Below are 11,650 nucleotides of genomic sequence, written 5' to 3'. Positions count from 1 at the left end.
TAGACGAGAGTGGACACAGGGAGACCCATTAGGAAGACCTTGTAGGTGACCTCCAGGACTGAGGGTAGTGAGCTAGATGATGAGAGGGGCCATGTGGGTGGAGAGCCGTGAGCAGACTCAAGAAATAATGAGAAGATAGGATCTACAGGCTGGCTGGTTGCTGGATTGAGTGTGGGGGATGGGTGGGACCAAGGGAGATTAAGATTAAGTACTTTTATTGGACAGTTATTTATAGAATCCTCTCTGGGTGCCAAGTACTGTTCTAGAGCACCTGTCAAGATTCAAATCCTGGTCCTGCCACTTGCTAGCTGTTTACCTTAGAGAAGTCATTTAACCTCTCTCTGTTGTGATCTCTTCTTTTAAAAAGCAAGGATCTTAATAACACCCAAGAGGGGCACCTGGGTGGCTCAGTTGGTTAAGCGACTGCCTTCGGCTCAGGTCATGATCCTGGAGTCCCGGGATCGAGTCCCGCATCAGGCTCCCTGCTCAGCGGGGGGTCTGCTTCTCCCTCTGACCCTCCCCCACCTCATGCTCTCTCTCTCATTCTCTCTCTCTCAAATAAATAAATAAAATCTTAAAAAAAAAAAAAAAACACCCAAGAGGATTGTTGTCAGGATTAAATGAGTTAATATATGTAAAACCTTGGATCTGGAGGTCTGGGACTGGGCTCTGAGGCTTAGTACTTGGACTTGGTTACTTGGGAGTGAGTGGTTGGGCCTGCTTTTTGGAGTAACCGAGGCTCCATTTCTTGAGCCTGCCCCTAACCTGATTCCCTTCTCTGTGGCTTCATAGCACATGAGAAGTGTGTGACCCGACCTGTCTGCACTGTTTGCTCCACAGAAACCTCAGATGGAAGGGAAATAGAAGGTTGCTCTGGACTTCTCCATGGGGCCTTGCTGGGGCCCCTTTCTTTTCCCCCTAAGCCAGGAAGCCCATACTCCAGGCTCTTCTGCCCCTCCCCCACAGCCATCTGCTTAAAGGAAGTGGCTCTTTAGTTCTTCACAGGAAGCCACAGGCCTCCTCCGCCTCAGCTCCCTCCAGCCACTGCTGACCCAGGCCCTCTGCTGGCCCAGGCCCCCTTCAAGGCTGAATCCAGGGAGACCCTGTACCTGGCATCACTCTCTGCTGCCCAGCCAAGAAGTGTGTGGGGTGTTCCTCTCCTTTTCATTTAGATCCCTGTGGCTCCGGTCTGGAAGCACAGGCTGTAGGCCTGGGGGTGAGACCTGATTGCAGAGGGTCCTGAATGCTCTGCTGGGGAGTTTGGAGATCTCAGCATTGCAGGACTGAGGGCCGGCAATGCAAGGGAGAGGAGGGGCAGGGATCCTCAGGAGTGACCACTTCCGTGAGCTTCAGGAGCTCGTGCTGTAGAGCAGGGGCAGGGTCTGATTCATTTTGGTCTTCAGCATCCCTGGTGGTGTCTGCCCCAGGGAGGGCTGGTGGTAATTGTGAAGCTGCTAAAGGATGATGCAGGCTGAGGGAGATTCAGAGCGGGATTGTCCTGCCACCTGGTGGCCATAACAGCACATAGCACCATGGGATGCTGGGAAGTTGGCCCTGAGAGGGAGTGAGCTTACTTTCAAGGGTCTGGAGGCCAGGGAGGCCCTTAAAGAATGAAAGAAATCCCTATGTGAAGCGATTTTATTAAAGAGAAAGACACCTCTCACTTGAGTACTTGGGAAAGACATTCTAGGTCTAGATGAGAGTTCAACTCCTCCCCTCTTCCATTTCATAGACTAGGACACTGAGGTCCAGAGAGAAATGATGAGGACAGAGGACCTCAGTGTTGTTTTCCATCAAGTCAGTCACACAGATGGGATCTATTTTTGGACTTGTCTTAGGGTGTGGTCTCAGAGTGAGGAACTGCCCTGCTGGTCTCTAGTCACCCTCATTTGTGACCAAACATGGCATCTCTCGGCACCATCACCCACCTTAGTCACCAAAGTTGGCATCACAAGGTGGCTTTTGGCAGCTTCTAAAAATAAAATCCACTCTCAGAGGGCCGGGATCAGACAGGACTGAGAGGATTCCGAAGCATGTGCTTCAGGCTCAGCAGTTTTAGAGTAGGGAGTAACTCCGAGACCATAATATCCAAGCCCCCTTGTTTTAAAAACAAGGAAGCTATGGCTCACAGAAGGCAGGTAACCTGCTGGAGGCACCACCCTGTTGCTGGGCCAGGACTCAGCTTTTTGTCTCTCTGAAGGCCATTGCCAGGGAGGCGGCTAAAAGTGCATTAGCATCTCCTGACTTGTTGCATAAGTGAATTCTGGTTTGTGTTCACCGTTCTGCTTCACACTTAGTAGAAGGATGATTGTGGCCCATGATGGCTCACAAGGGCCAGGATAGGTGAAGGGAGATGGGGGAAAGGAGGTGGCGACAGGGAGGGAGAAGGGGGTCATAGCTACTTTGTGGGGGCTCCTAGTTTGTGCACTGTGGACTCCAAGGAGGTGGGCATCGGGTCTCTTCCACCACGGTGTCCTCAGCAACTGGCACAGTGCCAGACACAGACTGAGTGCCCAGGAAATGCCTGCAGAATGAACGCAAGGCGTTATCCTGCAGAGACCCAAGGGATCCTGTGGTAAGAAGAGTGTCTCCTTAAAGACAGGTCATTTTCAGTGTCATTCAGCCTGAGAAGTGCTGAGGCCTCAAATCTGAAATCCTGGGGGCCGAGCTGTCTGTCTGTCTCTGGCCTTGAAGCTGTTCAAGGAAGTAAGATAGCAAGGGAAGGGGCGCCTGGGTGGCTCACTGGGTTTAAGCGTCCAACTCATGGTTTTGGCTCAGGTCATGATCTCAGGGTCCTGGGATCGAGCCCCGAGTTGGGCTCCACGCTCAGCAAGGAGTCTGCTTAAGGATCCCCTGCCCCTCCTCTCTCTCTCTCTCTCTTGCTCTGATTTTATTTATTTGCGAGAGAAAGAGAGAGAGAGAGAGAGTGCACAAGCAGGGGAAGTGGAAGGCAGAGGGAGAGGGAGAAACAGACTCCTCACTGAGCAGGGAGCCTGACTCTGGACTTGATCCCAGGACACTGGGATCATGACCTGAGCCGAAGGCAGACACTTAACTGGCTGAGTCACCCAGGCGTCCCAAATAAATAAATAAATCTTGGGTGCCTGGGTGGCTCAGTTGGTTAAGCGACTGCCTTCGGCTCAGGTCATGATCCTGGAGTCCCAGGATCGAGTCTCGCATCGGGCTCCCTGCTCAGCAGGGAGTCTGCTTCTCCTTCTGACCCTCTCTCCTCTCGTGTTCTCTCTCTCATTCTCAGATAAATAAATAAAATCTTTATAAATAAATAAATAAATAAATAAATAAATAAATAAATAAATAAATCTTAAAAAAAAAAAAAAAAAGCCAGGGCACCTGAGTGGCTCAGTCAGTTAAGCGTCTACTTTCGGCTCAGGTCATGACCAGGGGTCCTGGGATCAAGATCCGCATCCACATCCGGTCGCCCTGCTCAGCAGGGAGCCTGCTTCTCCTGCTCCCTCTGCCACTCCCTCTGCTTGTGCTCTTTCACTCTCGCTCTCTCTCAAATAAATAAATAAATAAAATCTTAAAAAAAAAAGACACCAAGGGAATAAGTGGGGGGTTTATGCTCCTGGGGGCAGGGTGCCCATCCTTAGGAGAAAGGAAGAACAGGGTCTGTGAGCTCCAGAAAGTAAATGATGACTCCAAAGTCACATGATCTAGTTCCTGGTTGTTATTTGGCTTTTTTCTCTCTGCTTTATCCTTTAATCTTACAAAAGAAGGAGCTGAGTCACATGAAGTGAAGGAACTTGTGTTAGGTCTATAGGACTCCAGAGGAAATTCCTAACTACTATGCTCCACTGTCTTATTTGAAAACCCCAGCCTCATCTATGCTGGAGAATGCTGAGTAAGAGGTTAAAGGCCTGTGTTTACTCAGACCAGTGTTAAAGGGGGTTCAGCTCCTCCATCCCCAGGCCTACATGGTAGTGACAGTGGGTATTACTAAGGGTCCCCAAGAGAAAGAACAAGAGGCCCAGTCATCCTTCCCATGAATATTGGGGAAGGTGAAAGGACAGGTAGATGGGAGGAGACTGACCTCAAGTTCAATTCTACCCACATATATTAGCACCTACTGTGTGCCAGGCCTGCTCCAGGCATTGGAGAGGAGAGATAAATTAGAGACAATGCCTTCCCTGAAGGTGTTGAGAGATACACACTATGTCTCTGGGATGTCAACCCTATAGACAAACCGGGGTGCAGGCCTCAGTAGAGTGTGATGCTTGAGAATCTGCCTCCCTCTGGAGGCAGAAGTCCACTCTCTGCCCCTCTGTGGACGGCCCCAACCAAGACAGGACTCAGCTGAGGCCCCTGTGGTGAGTATCGGCTCAGGGGACTCAGCCCAGCTTTTGCTCCTGGACACAAGCCATGAAGAGAGTGTGAGGAGCAGGGGCTGTCTCTCCCACCTATGAACCTCTTCCACGAGCAGTGTTTCTCTGGGGCCTGGGGCAAGCCAGCTGAGGCACACGATTGCCAGCCGCAGAGATGGCGTGAGATCTGGAGGCAGGAGCGGGCAGCCTACCCACCCTCCCACACACATCGGTAACTGGAGAAGAATGTCTGGATTATAAGTGGGGTGGGGCGGGGCGGTGGAGGCCTGAACACGGCTGCGATGGCCCTTTTGTGACCAGCTTTTGTGGTTCACACATGACCACTTCCCAGGGATGCAGATCTCCCCAGGAGGCTGGTCTGGCATGGAGGCTGGTGTGCCCGCTCAGAGACCGGAACCCTGGTGCTGGCACCAGCCCTTTCTTCACTGCCATTTGATTTCTGGGACCCCTATGCAACCCCACCCCACCTAGGTCCAGGCACCTTGGTTCACCTGGCTAGGCCTTGCTAACTTCGGATCTCCCCAAAGGTTTGGGTTGGCCTTTCCTTCCCATTCCGAAGGTGTGAAGGCTCCATTCGCAAACTGTCCATTTGATCTCCAGAGTTCTTGGAGGGAAGGAGACCTGGCCGAGCCACGCCCTCAGAAAGCTGGTGTTACACACTTTCCCCAAGGAAAAGGTCTGGCCTTATATTCTCCATCTAAGGGAGACCACTCTGTGCTTCTTCAGAGAATGGAGATCAGGCTTCTCCATCTCTGCCTAATCAGAAAAGTAGCTGGAAGCGTCTCCCACTGAGAACAGACTGAGCTCTGCCTCCCCAGGCACCCTGTGAAATCGAGCCTGAGTGTTCACGCTGTGGCAGGAGGCTCTGCTGGGAAGGAATCCCAGAGGAGGGGATGTCTCAGTTGGGTTATGAGCTTCAGAAGGACATTTGAGGCAGAGAGAACAGCACGTGCTGAGGCCCAGAGACAAAACCACCTGGTTGTGTTCCAGGAGCTGTGGTTGGCTTCAGGGGAGAAGGGGTCGGAGGTGTATGGAGAAGGCAAATCAGAGCCAGATCTTGTTGGGCTTCTCACAGTATGGGTGACTCACAGAGGGCAAAGCATTTTCTTTCTTTCTTTTTTCTTTTTAAGATTTTATTTATTTATTTATTTATTTATTTATTTATTTATTTATTTGAAAGATAGAGCGAGAGAGCACAAGCAGGGGGAGCGGCAGGCAGAGGGAGAGGGAGAAGCAGACTCCCGGCCGAGCAGGGAGCCTTTTGCGGGGCTCGATCCCAGGACTCTGGGATCGTGACCTGAGCTGAAGGCAGACGCTTAACCGGCTGAGCCATCCAGACGCCCCAGGGCAAAGTGTTTTCTGATTGAATTTTATTCCGTGTTTTCACTTAGGTCACTGATGAGTGTGACAGAGAAAGCTCTGGTCTACAGTTGGAAGAAGGGGCGGGTTCCCGGTTGCTGCTGGCTACTCCTCATCCTCCTGCTCCTCCTTGCTGTTTTCGAGGTGTTTGTGGAAAACGTAGCCCAGGAAGGCCCCAATCTTGCCCATGAGGGCACTACCACCACTAGTCCCTGTGAAGCAAATAGAGCCGGGTCACTTGGGGCCCAGGCACCAGACCCGGGAACCCAAATGCCTGGAAACCATTAGTGAAGTCTAACTTCTTCGTTTCCAGTTAGCGAAACAGGGGCCTTGAGAGGGGACAGGACTTTTGCAAAGTGAATCCTAGTTCCCCCTTGACTTGGCCTCTCAAATCAGAGATGTGTTTCAGAGATGGAAAATACACCAATAACAGCTCATTCTCTTCACATCTGCGGTGACCACACCGTGTTATTAATGATGCTCCCAAAAGCCACCTCAGTGGTGACCTCCCTGTGGGGCTGGGGGTTCACAAGTAAGGGATTTCATCCTCCTCACAAGCCTGTCATACGCACAAGCAACTTACAGCGCATGACTGTTCCTAGCTTTGCCCACACCCTTCACCTCCCACTGCTGGGGTGTGGACTGATCTGTGTCTTCTGCCCCCTCTGAGAAAGACTCCATTCTTTTGGGCTGGTTCTTTGAGCTTTTGTCATTCAGAATTGAGAGCAGATGGAAGATTCAGGAAGGCAGAGAGGAGTCTGCCGGGGGCAACTTTTCTCTAGGATTCTGGAAGCCTGGGGGGGGGAAGGAAAAGAAAGGGGTGGAAGAGAGAGAGAGAAGTGAATGCATTTTTTTTTAATTAAAAAATTGTTTTAAGTATAATCTTTACACCCAACATGGGGCTCGAACTCACAACAGGGAGATCAAAAGTCACATGCTCTACCAACTGAACCAGCCAGGCACCCCTTTCCACCACCTTTCTTTGCCAATCTGGTTCTCTGGGATTGAGCAGATTCATAAAATGTTATATCGAGGATGGCCATCCCTGTTAAAAGATGAGGAAACAGGCTTGCTGTGACCTGGCCGAAGCATCAGTGAGGCACCTGGCCTTCGTGGTTAAAAGCGAGGCATAAGACCAGGTTCGAATCCTGGCCCTGGTGCTAATTAACTGGGAGAACTCGAGTAAATTACTTAGTCCCTCGGTGCCTCAGTTTCCCCACTGAAAGACGGAGATCGTAAGAACACCCGAGTCCTAGAGTCACCTGACTCTGGCGTCCCCGCCCGAGGGCCCGGCCGCCCACTCACCGAGGCTCTGCAGGGTGGCCACCAGCCCCCCGGCGGGCACCCCGCCCCCGTTCGCCACGGCCGACATGCTCATCAGCGAGGCGGCCACCGAGTTGGCGGCAATGCCCGTGCTCGTGAAGCCCAGCGCGGGCAGCCCGGCGGCCAGGAGCCCTGGAGGAAGAGGAGGTGATGAGCAAGCGCCCGCAGCAGGGGCCCGAGCCCCCCGCCCCTTCCCGAGCTTTGCGCTCTCCGGACGCACCTCCTCCGATCGCCATGTAGGTCAGCGCGCCCCAGAACCCGGAGCCTCCGCCTTCCGAGCCTTCTTCTTCCCGTTGTCGTTTGCCTATCGGGAGGGGACAAAGTGGAGCGGGGAGCGGGGCTCCCTACTCTGCGCCTGATGCTCAGGACCAACCCATCCTTCCATTTCGGGGAGCCTCCCTGAAGGGAAGAGACTTCACCCAAGGCGCCGTGCCTGGCGCCCACCTGGCACAGAGTACCCTTCGGTGGAACGGAGGAATTGACAGGTGGGGATTCGAATCTGGGACCCTGGCTACAGCGACCCGGAGCTGGCCATCGTAATAGCCCTTCTCGTCTTGGAACCAGGGACCCTGAGACTCTCCGCCGGGATTCTGAAGCTCTCCGCGTCTTTATCCCACAGCCCTCCGTGGTGCGGGGACACTCACCTGCCTGCGCCCCGCCGCCGGCGAAGAGTAGCAGGTAGCACAGGAAGAGCGACACCGCCTCCTGCCGCATGATGGCGCCGCGCGCGGGCTTCGGCTCTGGCCCACAGGAGGGGGAGAGGGAGGAGAAGATCTGCAGAGCCCTTTCGGACCCGCTCGGTGGTTTCCCCCTCCTATTCCGGGAGGAGTCCAGAAAAAGCAGCGAGGTGCTCTGGATTGAGCCCAGGACCCTCCCGAGGAGCCGCGGGCTTTCAGTTTCCTCGTGACAACGTCACACAGCAAATTGTGCAGCCTAGACACACGCTCGAGACTGTCGGAATTCAAACCTTACGCTCTTTCTTTTATAGCACAGAATCGGAAAATACATATGCCCCCAAACTCACCTCTAATGTGATCTTTGTCAGCTCAAGGAATTTTCCTCGAATTAAAAACGGACAACCTCCCATATATTGAGGACTTAGCACTTTATGACACAAGGTCATTGATACCCCTAACAACCCCATGGGGTAGATACCATTGTTCTCAACCATGCGTTATAGATAAGGAAGCTGAAACTGGGAGGTTAAGTAATATTCCTAAGACTGCCCAACTAGGAAGTGGCAGTCAGGATTTAAGCCCACAGTCGACTGATTCTCAAACCCACACTTCCAGATAACTTCATCTATCCTCAAAGATGAACTCACTGTCACCTTAGATCCTGCATTAAAGGGGTTTCAGAAATCGTCCAGTCCTTTGGGCAGGTAAGGTAGCTTGATCTCCATTTTACAGATGACAAACTAAAGCCCAAAGAAGTGAAGTGCCAGGGTTAAGGCCACAGATTGCTGAGTTGGTACCTATAATCCAAGTCTCATGTCTCTTCCGGTTTGGTACCCCAAGCCCCTAAAAGCCCCCAACCCATCTCCTGGGACCAGTCCTAGTCCAGGGCACTACAAGGGACCCAGGGGTATAGCCTCCCTGAGGAATGGGTATCCTGGCTCTCAGGGCATAAGGCTCACAGGCAGGCAGCCTGGCAGAGGTTGGCAGCTTGATATTCATACTTGCTAGCTTCTGGGTTTACCTTGGAGGAGAGGAGAAGAGGAATCTTCCTTTCCTTCTCGGAGCCTGATGTTAGATGGGAACAGCAGTGAGATAACAGCTCTCCGGCTGGAGGCTGGCTTTTTGTAATCACGTTTGGACAGCCTCCTCTCCTCCAGGCAACCAACCAATCCTATGAGTTTCCATTTCCTGGACTCACCCTGACTTTTCTTTTCCCCTTTCCTTCAGCTCTGCTTGGTGATGGCATCTCTGCCATATCCCCTGGCAGAAACATGTAATTGAAGCCAGGGACTTTTTTTTTTTTTAAGATTTTATTTATTTATTTGAGAGAGAGAATGAGAGAGAGAGAGAGAGAGAGCACATGAGAGGGGGGAGGGTCAGAGGGAGAAGCAGGCTCCTTGCTGAGCAGGGAGCCCGATGCGGGACTCGATCCCGGGACTCCAGGATCATGACCTGAGCCGAAGGCAGTTGCTTAACCAACTGAGCCACCCAGGCGCCCAGAAGCCAGGGACTTTCTGAACAGCTGAGAGTATTCAAAGCAGATCATGCTAGAGTGGGATCCACGACCCTGCTGGGCTTCTTGAAGTGCAACCACCAGTTCCTCTCAGGATGCAGAGGTCTTTCACAATTCAATTCATAACAATGCCTACCATTTATCGAGCACTTTCTGCACAGCAGGACCTATGTAAAATACCCTATATACATGATCTCCTTCCTATCCCACAACAGTCTTGTAAAGTATCATCTATTGTTTATAATCCTCATTTTGCAGAGAAGGAGATTTAAGCTTGTGGAAATAAAGTCATTTGATTCCATGTTTTCTCAGGCTGGCTGCTTCTGAGTGACGGCATATAGTAAGACCAGTGAAGGCCACGTGCATGAGGCCATTAGCACACATCCTTTGCCATAAAATGGGTCCTCTGGTCCTGGTAATGGATTGAGCATTCTTTAAACCTTTGGATAGTAATGCTTGAGAAGCACTATGGGTAAGAAATGCAACCCATGTTTGGAGTACATAAACAATTCTAGGGGCATCTGGGTGGCTCAGTTGGTTGAGCGACTGCCTTCAGCTCAGGTCATGGTCCCAGAGTCCTGGCATCGAGTCCCACATCGGGTTCCCGGCTCAGCGGGGAGCCTGCTTCTCCTTCTGACCCTCTCATGCTGTTTCTCACTCTCAAAAAAATAAATAAATAAAATCTTTAAGAAAAAAAAAAAACAATTCTAGTAAGGATGAGTCATTGCCTTCTCCAAAGTGGAAGGAGGCTGATATAACCAACCTGCCACCAGGTGGCTGGCAGTTCTCCCTGATACACTGCAGCCTACTGTTGGCTCCTTCGCTATTTGTTGGCAGTTGCTAGATTAACTTTGGAGAAGGAGCCCCAGTTTCGGGGTCCATTCATAGCCTCCATCTTTGCCACCATGGCCATTTTTTTTAATGGTTTTTTTTTTCCCCAAAGCAATAGAGTTGCTAAGTTCAGAGCCTGGTTGACATCCACAATATGCGACATATGACTATCTGGCTGGACAGCCTCCAGCCACATTGTACCTGAAGGATCATGTAATCCACTGGATTTAGGTTAAACTCCATCTATCACCTGGCCTCTGTTAGTCCCCACTCTAACCAGAAATTTATGTTGGTATTTTGTGTCTCTTAGTTTCTGTGTCAGCTCAGACTCCATGTCTTTAATAATCTTTGAAAATTGTGAATATTCTTCTTTTTCCAATGCACAGTTACCTTAGTAAATGGCAGCAGATCCCTTTGGGGAAGGATTGCAGGGACATTTACTCTAGATCACTATGGTATCATTCACAGCAGAGTTGTTCCTTAATGGGACATAACCTCTCCTGCAGTCAGGGTGTTCTGGTTATGTGAACTTAGATCTAGGGTCTGGATGAGGGACTGTGATTTTCCATTGTGGCAGCTAATGTCAGTCTTCCACTTATCAGCTCCTGATTTTTTTTTTTTAAGATTTTATTTATTTATTTGACAGAGAGAGAGAGCACAAGCAGGTGGAGTTTCAGGCAGAAGGAGAGGGAGAGGGAGAAGCAGACTCCCCACTGAGCGGAGAGCCCGATGCAGGACTCGATCCCAGGACCCTGGGGTCATGACCTGAGCCAAAGGCAGACGCTTAACTGACTGAGCCACCCAGGCGCCCCTTGATATTTTTTAATATAAAAGTTGAGGGGAGGGGGGTGGGGGGATGGGCCAGCCCGGTGATGGGTATTAAGGAGGGCATGTATTGAATGGAGCACTGGGTGTTATATGCAAACAATGAATCATGGAACACTACATCAAAAACTAATGATGTAATGTATGATGACTAACATAACATAATTAAATTAAATTAAAAAAAAAAAGTTGAGAGGGGGCACCTAGCTGGCTCAGTCAGTAGAGCGTGTGACTATTGGTCTCAGGGTTATAAGTTCAAGCCCCATGATGGGTATAGATATTACTTAAAAATAAAATCTTGGGGCGCCTGGGTGGCTCAGTTGTTAAGCATCTGCCTTCAGCTCAGGTCCTGATCCCAGGGTCCTGAGATCAAGCCCCTCATCGGGCTCCCTGCTCAGCGGGAAGCCTGCTTCTCCCTCTCCCACTCCCCCTGCTCATGTTCCCTCTCTCGCTGTCTCTCTCTCTCTGTCAAATGAATAAACAAAATCTTAAAAATAAATAAATAAATAAAATCTTTTAAGCTTTTTTTTTAAGATTTTATTTATTTGAGAGAGTGTGCACTCATGAGAGTAGGGGGAGGGGCAGAGGGAGAGAATCTCAAGCAGACTCCACACTGAGCATAGAGCCCAATATAGGGCTTGATCTCATGACCTGAGATCATGACCTGAGCCGAAACCAAGAGTTGGGTGCTTAACCGACTGAGCCACACAGGTGCCCCAAAATAAAATCTTTTAAATAAATAAATAAATAAATAAATAAATAAATAAATAAATAAATAA

General features: G+C 50.7%; 1 protein-coding gene across 5 annotated transcripts; it reads right to left on the bottom strand.

Annotated features, from left to right (window-relative positions):
- Positions 1-5,696: 5,696 nt before the first annotated feature.
- IFI6 (interferon alpha inducible protein 6) lies at positions 5,697-8,826 on the bottom strand. 5 transcript variants are annotated; one of them, XM_035019361.1, is made up of 5 exons: positions 8,724-8,826; positions 7,670-7,765; positions 7,246-7,329; positions 7,008-7,157; positions 5,697-5,914 (listed from the first exon to the last, which is right to left on the bottom strand). In XM_035019361.1, the coding sequence occupies exons 2-5, from the start codon at positions 7,737-7,739 to the stop codon at positions 5,808-5,810; spliced, it is 411 nt and encodes a 136-aa protein (XP_034875252.1). In that variant the 5' UTR covers positions 7,740-7,765; positions 8,724-8,826; the 3' UTR covers positions 5,697-5,807. The 5 variants fall into 5 exon arrangements, 3 of the variants coding, with proteins under 3 accessions (XP_034875252.1, XP_034875253.1, XP_034875254.1); XM_035019362.1 differs by having other exon boundaries at positions 7,670-7,958; positions 8,724-8,801; XR_004681755.1 differs by adding an exon at positions 6,286-6,496 and having other exon boundaries at positions 5,822-5,914; positions 7,670-8,811.
- Between the last annotated feature and the right edge of the window lie 2,824 nt (positions 8,827-11,650).

The sequence above is a fragment of the Mirounga leonina genome, unplaced genomic scaffold (assembly GCF_011800145.1).
Source record: "Mirounga leonina isolate KUSES-001 unplaced genomic scaffold, KU_Mleo_1.0 Mir_173, whole genome shotgun sequence".
Lineage (NCBI taxonomy): Eukaryota > Metazoa > Chordata > Mammalia > Carnivora > Phocidae > Mirounga > Mirounga leonina.
This window is presented reverse-complemented; position numbering and strand designations above follow the sequence as displayed.